At 42.5% G+C, this 16,583-nt stretch overlaps 1 protein-coding gene across 3 annotated transcripts in view; it reads left to right on the top strand.

The window, feature by feature from the left end:
- mark1 (MAP/microtubule affinity-regulating kinase 1) overlaps positions 1-16,583 on the top strand; it is a 30,877-nt gene that overhangs the window by 10,759 nt on the left and 3,535 nt on the right. For 2 of the 3 annotated variants that reach the window (XM_079471666.1, XM_079471665.1), the window contains exons 2-16: positions 6,550-6,753; positions 7,343-7,396; positions 9,808-9,856; positions 11,228-11,293; positions 11,376-11,446; positions 12,266-12,322; positions 12,405-12,641; positions 12,892-13,011; positions 13,818-13,917; positions 14,075-14,187; positions 14,263-14,422; positions 14,556-14,725; positions 14,812-14,906; positions 15,082-15,246; positions 15,371-15,628. In XM_079471666.1, coding sequence (XP_079327792.1) covers positions 6,550-6,753; positions 7,343-7,396; positions 9,808-9,856; positions 11,228-11,293; positions 11,376-11,446; positions 12,266-12,322; positions 12,405-12,641; positions 12,892-13,011; positions 13,818-13,917; positions 14,075-14,187; positions 14,263-14,422; positions 14,556-14,725; positions 14,812-14,906; positions 15,082-15,246; positions 15,371-15,628 — 1,919 coding nt within the window. Of the gene's footprint in view, positions 1-6,454; positions 6,463-6,549; positions 6,754-7,342; positions 7,397-9,807; positions 9,857-11,227; positions 11,294-11,375; positions 11,447-12,265; positions 12,323-12,404; positions 12,642-12,891; positions 13,012-13,817; positions 13,918-14,074; positions 14,188-14,262; positions 14,423-14,555; positions 14,726-14,811; positions 14,907-15,081; positions 15,247-15,370; positions 15,629-16,583 lie in introns of those variants that run through there. The other variant, XM_079471667.1, reaches the window with a different exon arrangement.

Here is a 16,583-nt window from a genome sequence, read left to right as displayed (position 1 = left end):
TCTTCTTCAGTGTCCTCAGAAAGAAGAGACGCTGGTGAGCCTTCTTGACCAGGCATGAGGTGTTGGTGGTCCAGGACAGGTCCTCCGAAATGTGAGTCCCCAGGAACTTAAAATTGGAAACACGTTCAACAGCCATCCCATTAATGTGGATGGGGTCGTGTGTGCCTCCTTTTGCCTTCCTGAAGTCGACGATGATCTCCTTTGTCTTGGAGGTGTTAAGGAGCAGGTTGTTGTCTGAGCACCATGTGGCCAGGTGCCGGACCTCCTCCCTTTATGCAGTCTCATCGTTGTTGCTGATGAGATCAATCACTGTTGTATCGTCTGCAAACTTGATGAAGGAGTTAGATCCGTTCACAGGCCTGCAGTCGAGTGTGAAAAGGGAGTAGAGAAAGGGGCTCAGTACGCAGCCCTGTGGTACACCAGTGTTGAGGGTGGTGGTGGTGGAGCAGATGGGGCCTAACCTAACAAGCTGAGGCCTGTTCGTCAGGCAAATTGGTACGGGTCCAGTGTGGGTGGTAGAGAGTCCTTTAGGTGTGCCAGGACCAGCCGCTCAAAGCACTTCATGACAATGGGTGTGAGTGCTACAGGGCGGTAGTCGTTCAGGCATGTCGGGTTAGAATTTTTTGGAATTGGCACAATGGAGGTGGATTTAAGACATGCTGGAACCACTGCTTGGGCGAGGGACAGGTTGAAGATGTCCGTGAAGACCCCAGCGAGCTGCTCTGAACATGCCTGGAGTACGCGACCAGGGATGCCATCTGGGCCAGCAGCCTTTCGCGCGTTGATCCGGCTTAGTGCAGTGTGAACATCAGTGGAGTTAAGTGTGATGATTGGGTGGTCAGCAGAGGGTGTGAGCTTGGTAGCTGTTTCCTTGTTGTCTCTCTCAAAGCGAGCATAAAAGTCATTAAGCTCGTTCAGGAAGACTGCATCTGTGGCTAAGGGGCTGGAGTGGTTGGGTTTGTAGTCACTGATGGCCTGGATGCCCTGCCACATGCGTCGAGGGTCAGAATTGGAAAAATGCTCCTCTAGCTTCAGCTTATAGCAGTCCTTGGCCTTTTTGATGCCCCTCTTCAGATTTGCCCTAGCAGTACTATAGGCCTGTGCATCATCCGATCGGAAGGCAGTGTTACGTGCTTTCAACAGGAGGCTCACTTCCTTGTTCATCCATGGCTTCTGATTAGGGTACGTGGTGATCTGCTTCTGGGTTGTGACACTATCAATGGTGGATTTTATGTAGTTCAATACAGAGGAGGTGTAACTGTCGATGTCCGTGTGAGAGCCACTGGTGGCCTGAGAAGCAAACAGACTCCAGTCTGTGTGCAGAAACCTTTCCTGGCTTGAAAAGTCTGCCCCCGCAGGCCACACCTTGATGGTCTTCACTGATGGCTTCACACGATTAATGAGATTAATGTACTTGGGGGTGAGGAACAAAGAAAGATCGACCCAGGTGGGGGAGGGGGGTCGCGGCGTAAGCTTCAGCCATGTTTTTGTAGACATGATCCAAAGTTTTGTTTCCTCTTGTGTTGCAGGAAACATGCTGGTGGAATTTAGGGAGCACTGTCTTTAAGTTTGAGTGATTAAAATCTCCCGCAACAATAAATGCAGCCTCCGGGTGAGCAGTCTGTTGTTTACTGATGGCTGAATGAAGTTCTTTCATAGCAAGCTTGGCATCAGCATCCGGTGGAATATAAGCTGCCGTTATAATGGTGGAAGTGAGTTCCCGTGGCAGATAAAACGGTCTACATTTAACCATGAGAAACTCAAGGTTAGCCGAGCAGTGTCTCCCGACAATAACAGAGTTCGTGCACCAAGTTTTGTTGATGTAAATGCACAATCCACCTCCTCTTGTCTTACCGGATTCCTCTGCCGTTCTATCCGCCCGGTGTGTGTTGTAGCCCGCTAACTCAATAGCGTTGTCCGGTATACCGCTGTGTAGCCATGTTTCCGTGAAGATTATGACATTGCAGTTCAAAAGTCTTTTGCTGTTGGTGATGCGGAGTCTAATCTCGTCCATTTTGTTCACTAATGATCGAACATTAGCAAGGAAAAGCTGGGTAAAGAGAGCTGGTGTGGTGTTAGCTTTAGCCTAGCTCTTAGCCCTCCGCGCTTCCCCCGCCTTTGTTTACGATCTCGACGCCCGGCCGTGTGGGGTGCGTAGCATCGGATGTTCTGACGATCTCAGGGACGAGTTGAATGTTGCTGATGCAACTTCCGGACATGCGTAAAGTTATATCCAAAAGCTCCTGCCGGGTGTACGATGTAAATGCAGAACTGTTCTGGACGAACAGACCCGAGATGAGCAAGAAATACACTATAAATGCTAAAACTGGAGAGACGCTGAGCCTCGCGATGTTCACGCGCCGCCATCTTGGTCTACATCACATTCGACCCCGATTAGCATATCTGTGACGTCATCACAACGTGTTTGCGTTTGTTCTAGTGTTGGCACGTGAAATCTGCTTCGCTTCTACTCTCTGCTCTCTACTTATTTGCCTCATGCTGTTGTCGCTCCTCTCATGAATGTGTTGTTGTATAATGAGCGCTTCATTGATTTTAAATCCGATTAACAGTTTTATTGTAGATCAAGTATAGCGCAGAGAATTTGGATGAAATTCAGAAATATGGGAAATACACTGTTACACGGAGAACAAGTACACACCGCACCAAGCTCACTGGTGGTGGGCAAGAATAGCTTGCACATAGAGAAAGGGTGTGTGGGAGATGTGTGGGAAACACTGTTAACCTTTCGTCAAGTCCTGATTAACTCGGTCAGCCATCTTCTCTGTCAGTAGTCTTAGACTTTGACGTCACGACCACGATCCGTTGGCTGAACGTCTGATGCATATGGCACACTTTTCAGGAAACACTTCAGCACGTTCAAAGTCGTCATCTGATTGGTTAAATTTCACAGGATGTCCGGTAGAGGTAGGACCTGCACGCAACATGAGAGAAAGAAAGAGAGAGAGAGGCCCTGAGCGTCAACACGCTGCTCGCAACTGCAGCATAGTTCACCCCAAAATGAAAATTGTCATCATTTACTCACCCTAAGGCCGTTCCAAACCTGTATACATTTCTTTGTTCTGCTGAACAACACAGGAAGATATCTGGAAGATTGTCAAATCTCACGCCCATTGACTCCCATAGTATTTAATTTCCCTACTTTGGCAGTAAATCTTTCCTAATATAGCCTAAAGGATGTATATCGGATGCAACACAAGTCTTTTGAGTCTGACATTTTGGTTTCGGTTTTAAATCATGCAGGAATGACAAAAATAAGTGCGGGACTTATTCTGCTATACAGATAAAATTGAATTGAATTGAGGAAAACAACGAGCCAAATCCTTCTTAACCCATCTCGACTGACGAGAAGTACAAGTACACCATCAATAATATAACGTTTCAGTCACAACATTCAGATAGTATAAGCCAGTACACACACAGAAAATGTAAGATAGCCAGAAGGGTTTTTATTTATTTGTAAGATATAGTTAAGTGATCTCAGAAGAGGTGAGCTTTCTGCTGTGTATTTTTTAAAGGTGTGTTTTATTCAGATGTCCGGATGGAATTAGGAAAATCATTCCACCAGCAAGGATTGGTGAACCGGAATATCCTTGAGAGCTATTTTGTGCCTCTATGTGATGGAACCAAGAGTTTTTCCAGTTTACCTGAATTTGTTTTATTCGCTGTAAATTCTGTGCATTTAATTTTTTGCCATTCAATAGAGGTATATCTGTCCAAAGAAACTACTGTAGTATACTATAGTGATATTTACTAAAGTAAACGGCATTAAACTTCCTAGATACTATAGTGTTTTTTAACCTTATTATAGTATACTGCAGTGTTAACTACAGTTGATCAATTTACTACGAGGGTACTACATTTTATTTTAGCAAATACTACAGTATTCTTTTGTGTTCTGGATAGCAGGACTTTTATTTTGACGGTTCGACAGGAAGACGCTTGAGTTTTACACTGTGTCTACATTGTGCCACGTCACACGGCTTGTTTAACATCCAGTGACAAAATGTAAAATTATAAGGGGGTCTAATGCATTTTATTGTCTTTAGTTGCGTGCCATCCGGTGTAGAAACGGTGTTGGTGTGCTTGATAATATGTTCACTCAAACGGTAAAATGCTCGTAAAATAAACTCTTTGAGCAACTCTGGAGATGAAGTTCATTTGTTTATATCCTCATACATCACTGGTGTAGTATGTTAATCTGTGCACCTCATTCACTCATACATGCAGAACAGCCAGATGACATGTTTAAATAAAAGGATTCAGCATCTGCATCTAGTTATATGGACTCAAAGCGCTGCCCAGTGTATTAATGTCGCACACAAACAAGCAAAACCACGACAAATGCACTTCAAACAAACACGCAGCTCTGTCTAATGCACCGACTCTTATTATTCTTAGCACAGACAGATCTTTTCATTATTATTGTTTTTTTCAAATTACTTGTCCGGTTTGGCATATACTGTAAGTAGGGCAGGGCGATAAAACAATGACAATAATTAATGCGATAGAATTTTCCTGGATAAAATGCGGAAAGATGCTGGTACAGACCAGGCTTCCGGAATGTTTGCCGGCTATGCAAAGTAAGCACCAGGGTGACGAGCGGAGACGAGCAGTCCGACAAAACAAAGAGCAATGTGGCATTGCAAACTCTGCCAAAGATGTGCATGAATATGCGATCATTTATAATGCTATTCGAATATTTGTATAAAATACCAACGTAATATTAAATGATTAACATAAATGTATTTATTAACATAACTTGATCGGAGCGGTTGTTGTTTGTAAATTCATATTCGTTCGTCCGAAATAGCCTATATATTCATTCATATATTTAACAACTTGAAACAGGAATATGTAGGCTTTCACTGCAAGTAATGTTAATGAATTTGGCCTAGGACTGGTCAACAAGCACTACGATGGCTCCGTCAGTCAGCATGGCGGTATCAAGCCTGTTTACTTTATTTATTATCAAAGTGATAAACAATTATAAACAAGATATTCTTGACAGATCTGGGTGTTGTTATTGGGAGTTAAAGGAGAGCATGCGTTGTATTTTTCAAAGTACTGGTAATACCACAAACTTATTAGACCACTTTTAACAATATCAACCGTTAGAACACGCAGAAACTAAGAAATATGATTATTCTGTCAACTCTACATCACATCTTTTTTCATACAGGAGCTAAAATCTGCCTTGAATTTATAAGAAATAAAGATTAAAATGTATTGTGATAATTATTGTTAACGACTGATATGGCAAATGTTTTCAGACATATCGACCTGGCCTCATGTCAGAGCTTCTTTAATGATTGAGTTCAGTATCAGAAGTTTGTCTGTGAGTCGCCCGTCAAGCACATTCTATAGATATCCTACATATTTACATTACATTTTCAATGCTGAGATCTTGTATATAATAACCTGGCAGATGTGCTACAGGACCAGCTCCACCTCTTCCTACATTCAGAGCTGAGTAATGCTGGGTGATAAATTCCCAAACGTAAAGAAACGTACTGTACAGAGTGAGATCCACTTCACTGTCTTTCTCTGGGTGTGTCCAGCAGGATTTTACTCTTTGAGTATATATTTCTGATGGACATCTATATTTCTAGACCATGGATGCAGATGTCCACTGTCTTTATGACTGAAATGTGCGCAGCGGTAGGATGTGTTTACATTTATAAAAGATGAAATCTCTGTATTTTGAACAGGACTCCTTCCCCCCCCTACTGTGTATAGACTATTGACATGAAAGTGTAGATGAGTTTACAGGACGTCCCGTGGCTTCATGAGTGACACAAATCTCACTCATACGCTGAAATGGCACATTTGATAGAAGCTTTGTGGAGCACAGAAAGTGTTCGTGACGTATATCACATTTCCAGCCGTCTCTCATAATGCTCATTAATAGATTTTGCTCTCCGCGTTCACACTTCAGACATCACTGCCTTTTAATTCAATTCGGTTTATTCATATAGTGCCTTTCACAGTTGTGCATTGTTGCAAAGCAGCTTTACAGACAACAGTTTTTCTAAGTAAGATGAATAGAGATGAAACTATATCAGATACATCTATTCAAATGACTAATAAGCACTGTTCGTATATGAATATTTTTTGCAAGTCCTCACTGTAAGATGAAAGACTATATTTACTCAATGGGGCAGACGGGTGTGGATGTTTTTTCTGCTGTGATTGTGTTTCAGGGATGTATTTTTATCTTCAGGAGGCAATGGTTCGTCTGAATGAATAATCAATGTAAAGTAGAGGACGTGATAGAGGACAGTCATGTGATGCAGTGGCTGTGTGTGACTGGTGGTGCTTTAACTCATGTTAACATGTCCAGTGCTCTGTTTCATCCTCTTTCAACGTCTCACGAACAAAAACAAAGAAATCTCAATCAAGTCACTCATCGACCTGTTTACCACCTAACAATACACACACACCGTATGGACATGTTTCGGTTTGATTTGCCATTTTTTCTTGTATGGTTTTCTGGGGGTGCGAGTGTGACACTTGCATCCTGTGTTTCAGCACACGACTGTGGACGGCTACAGCGATACACCAGCACCACCCACCAAATCATCAAGTCGACAGAGTCTCCCGCGCTGCAGGAACTCCGTGGCGTCCGTCACGGACGAACAGCCTCACATCGGCAACTACAGACTGCTCAAAACCATCGGCAAGGGAAACTTCGCGAAGGTCAAACTGGGCCGGCATGTTTTAACTGGACGAGAGGTGAGACACATGATGGTTCATCATTCGTTTTAACACACCAATGAAGATCATGGCATCTCATTATTCTTATTGGTTGAGTTTATTAAATGTATATGTGCTGTCTTCTGTTTGATCGAGTAATTATTCAAAATCGCCCCTGGAAATCACTTGATCATTTCAGACCCTTCGTCAGCGAATCACTGTTGTTCTGATACTGGATTGGTTGTTTTCTAACTCCCCAAACTGCTTTATTCTGGAACTTTTTGTCCCGACATGACAAACTCATGTAAGGAAAATGTATTATACTCAGGCCATCACACGGATTGACTTGGTGAAACTGAATCTCATATGGGAAGATTGGGGGTATTCTTATGAGATTTCAAATTGGATTTGTTAAAGCAGGCTCTTATCTCACACTAGAAAGCGCATCCATTATTTACGGGATGTGCGCCAGAAGCTCTCGGGACCACCAGAGAATCATGTTACATAATGTGAAGATCTACAGTCATCAGATACATGTGGAGCTCGGCTCTCATGTACTGATCAAACGTAAACCTTAGTTCATAAAATCATCCGGCAAATGCATTCATGTAATGTTTGTGTTTTTCAGGTGGCTGTGAAGATCATTGATAAAACACAACTCAATCCCACCAGTCTACAGAAGGTGAGATATCATTTTATTTTCTTCATGACATTATTGTGGATTTGTTCGTAAGGTCTGAATCAATTAAAGATCAACAAAAATAAATGAAGCAGTCTCATGATGAATACCATTCTTTATCAAACACAGCACATACAATGTGTTAAACGTATCAATATTTAGTATTTGAAGGTATCATAGCAGTGATGATGTGTCTGGGGTTCTGCTGTCAGAACCTCTGTGTTTGGTGAAGTAGGGGTGTGCACGACTAGTCGAATATTCGAAAGTTAACACACGATTCGCTGCAGAAGACTCGTTCCTTAAAACGTGTAAAATTCGTTAACATTACTTAATACATTAGGTATAAAAATATCAACGTAATATTAAATGATTAACATTTATTTGATTTATTACCACAACATAACTTTAGAGCAGTTGTTCTTCTTAAATTCATGTTCGTTTGTTAAAAATACATCAACTACTGCATATTTAAGTTTGAGGCATGAAACAATTTTTGGCTTTCCAGTAAGACTGGAACCCTTTTCCATACCCTAAAAGCGTGTGTTTTCCTCCTAAGGACTTCGATGGGGTCGTCACCTTCAAGTTATAGATTGTAAATACGTTTCTAGCTGGAGTTCGCGCGGGCGTTTTTATGTTTTTTGGTAAAATATGCCTTTATGCTTGTTTTCTTATCAAGAACACGTAAACAAAATAAACATGATAACCATGATCTGTTTTGTATGATTTGTGTATGTTGTGTTTTTTTCGTTTGCTCCGTGCTGTTTTAATACATTGTTTCTCCAACGTTTCCAAATTTTTTCCACTTAAAAAATACGTATACAGGATATAATTTTAGTGCGTCATGAATTTTTATTATAATTATAAGCTGATGTGAAATAGTGACCCAAATAAAAAGGTCAAAAAGGAGGTTGTTATTAACGTATTATTCGCTCGGATATTCGAATATGATTTTATTGAAAGAGCCATCCCTGGTTAAAAGCAGTGTTTGTCGTCTGTAGTGTTCTTATTATATCCCAGTGAAGTCTGTGCAATGGATTAAAAAGGCAGAGTGCTTTACTCCAGCTCGAGTCTGCTCTCTCCCAAGGGTTTTCCCCCTCGACCTGTGCAGTTTTGTTTCCTGTGGTCGTGCGTTTGTCAAGCTTTACTGTATGTGTAGTACTGCAGCTTCTTCACTTTTGCTCTGGACTGTTCATTAACCAACATGCCATACTGCCTGATGAATCCTCACACTTTCTTTAGAAGAAAGTCCGTTTCAATCTCTGATCTGAATTGTTTTGATCACAATTGGTCTTCGGTATAACAGTTCTTATTCAGTTGAATTGAATTGTCAGCAGTAGAGATGTGTTGTAAGCTAGCTGCTAACTAATTTGTGTTTGGTTTCGCATCTCTATACTAACTGATTTATAGGTAATTCACTACACGTTGTCCTATGAGGCATTGCTAGCAGCACACTGACCGTTAAAGGGGAGGAGTTACCGGCCCTGCCCAAGCCGTCTGACTGACGTCATCTGAGACGGATAGCCGCTGGAGGGCGGAAGAGCATTTTTCAGAATTTGATTCAAGATTACGAGGGCACATGAATTAGAAAAAGTGAACGACCCACACTGATGAGCTATTTATAACAAACACTGCAACATTCAATGAAAACTTTAATGTCGAGTGGATCCTTGTCACAGGCTCTCTGCTCGCTCTTTCCTGCGGACATCTACATTGCTCATAAATCACATTCAATGATCAAATAAATTGGCCTCCAAAAATGTTCAATGTAGGAAAATCTGGACCAGATAGCCAATAATATACAAGTGTGTACTGTAGGAAGTGACACGCTTGTGCTTGTGGAATGTCACCGTGGATAATTTTAGAAATCTTGCTATAAATAGACCACCGGTGTGTGTCCTGGGTATGTGCTAACAACAAATCTTCACCGTTTATTCTCTCTTAAACACAGAAGACATCATCCTCACCTCCTCATTCACAGATCATTAGATAGAAATGAAAACCATCACTTTAAGTCCTCATGCGCATCACATCGACCACACTGGTGTATTCTGAGATCAATTGTGATGATTCACATTCTTCATTCCTACACGTTTTCTCTAACCCAGCCATCAGTCAGCGGTGACGTTTGTCTCAAAGACGTTGTACTGAACCCAAGAAACACTTACAGGAGCAGATTTACGAAGAAAAGACTCTAGACTTTATCTGCATGGGGTATAAAACAGAAATGAACTTGGCCTTTATGTTTGGACAGAAATATATATATTTACATCATGACAACGATGAGGATGCTAAGTGTACATAATAATAATAATAATAATACTGCTGTGCTGTCAAATACTAGTATATACTGTCTATGACTGTACAGATGAATGCGTCACATTTCTTCCTGTTCTCTCTCTCTCTTTTCCCTGCAGCTCTTTCGGGAAGTGAGGATTATGAAGGTTTTAAGTCATCCGAATATCGGTAAGCCAGCGAACAGATATTCATTCTCAAATACAACAGATCTTATATTTCTCATCAGACATTTTTCTCTGAAACTCTCATGTGTAAATCTCTTCACATGTGACATGCCTAACAAAAGTTCATCATGGATGACTGTAGTTGGTGCCAGGCTTTATACCTTTGTGTGGAATCAACTATTGTTGACATGATGAACAGTAATATAATGCATTAGAAGTCATATCTGCCAGAAGTGGCCCAATTCATCTAATAGTTCAAATCCCCTTCAGGTCAATGGGCCTCCAAAAAACTACTTTTTCTTTCTTTATTCTTTATAAATGAAGCATGTTTATTAAAAAATAGGCCAATACTTGAAATGATGTAACTCATTGTCACCCAAGTTCACCCTTCATGTGATATTGAGCGATATAAAACCAAACAGCATTTCAGAGGTTTTTAGACAAGTATCCATAAATTGGCTCGTTTCAGCTGACATCACATTTCTGCCCTTTACTTCTCCTTCTCACGGCTCAATTTCGTCCATGACACGGCACTTCTCTCTCTCCGTCTCTCTGTTGGTATGTGATGTAAACAGGATGATGTGTATCACTAATGGAATTCAGATGCTTCAGCTCTGTCTAGCTCAGCTCTTTCTACACCACACAGTCCGTTTTTACCTTTAAATCGATTATATAGGACTCCTGAACCTTGTAGACTGCACGTGTGTGGCCTCTGGCTCCTGATTGGCTGAGCTGGGCTGCATGCACGTGAGCTCTTGTTTCTGATTGGCTGAGAGAGGAAGTTGTAATGTGGGTTTTTACGGAGTTCACCTCCTGATACGTTTTGAAGACGTCGACTATATCTGCTGAATAATAAAGGCATTGCAGCAGTCCATCGCTTTCCTAAACGCTATTAGTCTCTTTCATAGATTATATTTCATACACCGCACAATGATTGTTAAATGTTCTGTGTTTATTTTCAATTCATTAGACCTTCAGTCACATTGGAAGGCATTTTAAAATATGAGTTTATTGATCCAAACTTTGAATAACAAGGTGTTGTGTGTGCTGGTCAAGTCTGTGTTCTCATGCATGAGTGCTCACTCACTATTGCTGTGAAAAACTGCTCCAGTGGCGCGACTCTCTGTGACGTGATGGCACGTGCTCCAGACAGACAGACTTCAGATCAGTGTTGCATTTCTGCGTCACAAGCAGCAAAAACTCTGCTCAGGACCACGTGTTTCTCAAACCAGTGACATTTTTAAATCAAATAAAAACTTGTTGAAAAAGAAGCAAATAAACAATCAGAGTTTGCTGAAAGTAATTGTAGTTCATATTTGTATTCTTGATAGTCTGTACACATTACTTGATCTGTAAATCTGTTTCTCTTTCTCAGTGAAGTTATTTGAAGTCATTGAAACAGATAAGACGCTTTATTTAATTATGGAGTATGCAAGTGGAGGTGAGACTTTGACATATTTCACATGAATATTAGTGAAGTTCACGTACAGCCATAGATTTCTGACTGTGTGTGTGTGTGTCAGGTGAGGTGTTTGACTACTTAGTTGCACATGGGAGGATGAAGGAGAAGGAAGCCAGAGCCAAGTTTCGACAGGTAAGCGACACTTACTCATTCATATCATGAGATCCTGAAAAAACCCAAATGTTCGGACGGCAGTTCTCTTTAAACCCATAAAAATCTGGCGCCCCCACTGAGCTTAATCGCTTCATTACTCAAATTCGTGTCTTGGCAGGGGCTTCAATACGTGTATATACCGTGTATATATAGCTCAATTTTTTTACAATTTACCAGATTGTCCGACCTCCTCACTCACTTTCTTTCAAGCAAGTAAAAGTAAGAAGATGTATCGTACAGCTCTGGGTATCCACATACAGCGACGGTGATTTTGTCCTTAATAGTTGTTTGCCTTCGCTCGCTACGTCGTGATCACGTCACTTCTAGAGCAAGCTTCTGATTGGTTTGTGCGGTGCGAAGTTGCGATTTTTCAACACGCGCAAATCGCGTCATTCATGTGAATCACGCCACAGAAGTTCAATGGCGTCTTTACATTGACTTAACATGTAAACAACTCGTGCTTAACGCTTCATTCGCGTCTGGTGGGAACGCACCATTAGATGTTCTCGGCGCTGCGTACAGTAGCATTGTGCTCGTCCGGTGTTTGCCTTTAGACATTGAAATAGTCTTTCGTGTCGTACCACTTGGCTTATCTGGTAAAACGCTCACTCTTATGATGAAAATGAACAATGCTTCTACTGTAGTAAAAGTGTAGGAACCATGTTCATTTGCCCAGACTTTTAGATGTTCCCCTCATGTGCTATTGCTCAGGCAGGAAGAAAAACATATTTGATCAAGACACACTTTTAAAAGAAGCAATGGTCACTGTGTGTGTGTGTGTGTGTGTGTCATGTTCAGATTGTGTCTGCAGTGCAGTATTGTCATCAGAAGAGAATCGTTCACAGGGATCTGAAGGTGAGTCTGTGTCCCATTGATCTGATTTGTGTTTTATTGATGTGTAATAATCTTACACTGCTCGTGTGTGCACGTGTGTAAGGCGGAGAACCTGCTGCTGGATGCAGACATGAATATAAAGATAGCTGACTTCGGCTTCAGCAATGAGTTCACCATCGGCAGTAAGTTGGACACGTTCTGTGGAAGTCCTCCGTACGCCGCTCCTGAACTCTTTCAGGGGAAGAAGTACGACGGACCCGAGGTGGACGTCTGGAGTCTGGGAGTCATCCTTTACACCCTTGTCAGCGGCTCGCTTCCTTTTGATGGACAGAATTTAAAGGTGACGCTGTCAGAAATAAAGGTTTACTAGAGCGATTCATGTCAGACGTATAGTTACTCTTCAAGTGACAAACCTACAATAAAGTTTAAAACAGACGAACAGAGAATAGAAATATGAAAGCAGTGAGTTTGTGACTGCTGTGTGTAGACAGAATCTTATGCCAGTGAAATGAGCTTACAGTGATTTTTTTTGCTTCATGGCCGTTATAAAGCCGTCAGAAAGGCTGATACTGATGTGTGTGTGTGCGCAGGAGCTGAGAGAGAGAGTTTTAAGAGGGAAGTATCGCATTCCCTTTTACATGTCCACAGACTGTGAAAACCTGCTAAAGAAACTCCTGGTGCTGAACCCTGGAAAACGCGGCAGTCTCGAGGTAACACACACACACACACTGGAGCTCCAGGTGAAATCATAAAAATGAGTCATATATGACATCAAACCCTTCTAATATTACTGAATCTGAATGAAACATTTGCTAGTAAAAGAATCAAGTCCACATAAACACCCTTAAGAATATCCATCATGGTTTTACTGTAGTAGACGTGTAGGAAACATAATTTATTAAGCAGATTGATACAAATATCATGGTTAAACTGTGGTCACTGTACTGAGATGATGGTTTGTGTGTGGTCAATATGGCTTTGCCAGAACTCAAATATTTTCAAGGAAAAATGTCAAAGTGCATTTGCTCTCGAGGTGCATTGCTAAAGAATAACTTTTAAAACATCTTATTGTCTTGACAAACGACATTTTGGCTAATACCAAACATATTTCCGTGTACATTCAACACTTTTCATGTGACGTCAGCGGTGAAGTGAATATAATGCCTCTGGAGTCTACCGCCATCTGCTGGATTTTGTTTGTGCTGCATCATATTAGTCAGTTGGATCAAAACCCCAGCTCCAAAACAATGACACTTTATACATTTATAGAACAGCTTCAGATGAACATCGCTTCAGAGGATGATGATGATGGGCATCTCTTTCATTGGACAAACTAATGTAAATCACAAGAGACCTTTACTTTAGATTCCTTTTTTCTTTTCTCTTCCTTTTTTTGCCTCCCGAAAAGCATATCTATAGATGTATCGTGATGAAATAAGTCCGGTGTCATGTTATTATGTGCACTGCAGTTGTTCGTGTCCGAGATGCGTGTATGTGATGTGATTGTCATCCACAGCAAATCATGAAGGACCGCTGGATGAATGTGGGTCATGAGGAAGAGGAGCTGAAGCCCTACACCGAACCTGAAGCTGACTTCAGCGACACCAAACGCATCGGTCTGAATCCTCATTTATTATACTGGATACTCTCAAATGCATCATAACAATCAGAATAAACACTGTTCATGATAATATATTTGTAATATAAACTAGCATAAGATATGTATATTATGACATGCATGTAATTGACAGACAGAGTCTTCTGCCGTTTCAGAGCTCATGATCACTATGGGTTTCCCTAAAGATGACATCACAGAAGCACTATTGGATCAGAAGTATGATGAGGTCATGGCCACGTATCTCCTGCTGGGCAGAAAACCTCCAGAGGTAAAAGAGCATCATCGCAAGCGTGACCGTAGGAGGAGTTGGGCTGTGTGTGACTCGTGTGTCCTGTGATTGTAGTTTGAAGGGAGCGAATCGGTTTCCAGCACAAACCTGTGTCAGAGGTCACGACCCAGCAGTGATCTGAACAACAGCAGCAGCAGCACACATTCACCGGCACACTCCAAAGTCCAGCGCAGCATCTCCAGCACTCAGAAACAACGACGATTCAGTGATCACGGTAACACAAGACATCCAAGACACCATTCCCGTCCTCCTCATCTTTTTCCCTGTAATCTTTGGTGTTGCTTTACATGTCTGCTGTGGAATGTGACTGGAATGTGATCAGTGATATACGGTGATGTGACCCGCAGTGGCTCCGTCCATACCTCCAGCAGTCTCTTACACCAAACGCTCTCAGGCCAACAGCGTGGAGGGAGAGAAGAAAGATGAATGCAAGCTGTCCTCCTCCGGCTCAAAGGGAGACGTGCCCGCCTCACCTCTGGTGACTCAAGAGCGCAGGAAATCCTCCACAGCGTCAGGGGTGAGTCACGGACGGATCATCACGTGTGTTACACCCGTGTGACAGCATACAGCTTCATGTGTGTGCGTGTGTGTGTGTTTGCGCAGAACAGTGCTGCTGGAGGGATGACCAGAAGAAACACGTATGTGTGCGAGCGCTCCAGTACGGTACACTCGGCCATCACCAACGGCAAAGACAGCAGGTGAAAACACATGTATTCTCATCACACACCAGCTGTCTCGCACTTCATTCCATGATTTGATTCATTTATTAGCTCTTGATGTTTCAAAATGTCCGATACACACAGAGAGAATGTTTTGATCGTGTGCAAAATGAAAAGGAATAACGTCTGCTTCTCATGTGTGTGTCTCTGTCAGTTTGACTGAGATGTCGACCTCGGCGAGTGGTTCTTCTTCGGTGTCTCCTGGAGCGTCCTCAGCTGCGGCGTCCACTCGCTCGCGCCACGTCAAGTCCATGTCCGCATCAGGCCATCCAACCAAATCCCCATTGCCGCCCATCGAGGACGACGCCGAATACAAGAGGTGCGTGACTCGCTCACCCTGTCGTGACGCATGAAATGTGCTTTTAGTTCCGATTTCTCAAATGGGTTCTCAGGAGGTTTTCCTTTTTGAAATGAGAAGATGAGACACTGTTGTGTGTGTGCAGCTCGGTGTCCAGGGCTCCCTCCGCCTCTCCATCAGCTCACAGCATCAGCAGCATGACACCCGACCGCACCCGCTTTCCTCGCGGCACCTCCAGCCGCAGCACCTTCCACGGGGCACAGCTCCGAGACCGTCGCAGCGCCACCTACAACGGGCCGCCCGCCTCGCCCACGCTGTCACATGACACGGGCGCTCTGGCCCAGGCCCGCAGGGGAACCTCGTCTGGCTTCATCGGCAAACTCACCTCAAAGTTTGCCCGCAGGTCAGTGTCTCTCGAGTCTACCTGACATCATGTTAACACACGCAACAGCGCTCCTAACACAAGAAATACGGTTTATATTGTCAATGTCCGGACTTGAACTTTACATATTGTACCATATCATATTCATGAGGTAATAGACGAGGTGGTTCATCCTGATGCTGTGTGAAGAATAGATGTTCTGTCAGTGTGAGAGCATCAGCACAGCGAATCTCTCACACGAGATGACAAATAACTGCTGTAGTGAAGGACACTCTTAAAGCGATACTCCACCAAAACTGCCATCATTACCCTCAGGTCCAAATCTGTTTAAATGACTTTGTTTTGCTGAACCCAGAGAAAGATATTTGGAAGAATTCAGTTCTGGGACATATAAAGGTCTGTATAAAGTGCATCTGGAAAGTATTCACAGCGCTTCACTTTTTCACATTTTGTCATGTAACAACCTTATTCCAAAACGGATTCAATTCATTATTTCTCTCAAAAATCTACGAACAATACCCCATAATGACAACGTGAAAGAAGTTTGTTTGAAATCTTTGCAAATTTATTACACATAAAAAAGGAAAAAAGCACCTGTACATAAGTATTTACTGCCTTTGCTCAATACTTTGTTGAAGCACCTTTGACACCAATTACAGCCTCAAGTCTTGTTGAGTTTGATGCTACAAGCTTGTCACGCCTATTTTTGGGCCGTTTCTCCCATTCGGCTTTGCAAGATCTCTCAAGCTCCATCAGGTTGGATGGAGAGCGTCTGTGCAGATCTCTACAGAGATGTTCAATCGGGTTCAAGTCTGGGCCACTCAAAGACATTCACAGAGTTGTCCTGTAGCCACTCCTTTGTTCTCTTGGCTGTGTGCTTAGGGTCATTGTCCTGTTGGAAGATGAACCGTCGCCCCAGTGTGAGGTCCAGAGCGCTCTGGAGCAGGTTTTCATTCACTGCAGGGATGATTTAGGC

This window comes from Barbatula barbatula, assembly GCF_947034865.1.
Source record: "Barbatula barbatula genome assembly, chromosome: 13".
NCBI lineage: Eukaryota > Metazoa > Chordata > Actinopteri > Cypriniformes > Nemacheilidae > Barbatula > Barbatula barbatula.
The sequence above is the reverse complement of the archived record's forward strand: the minus strand, read 5'-3'. Positions and strand labels throughout refer to the sequence as shown.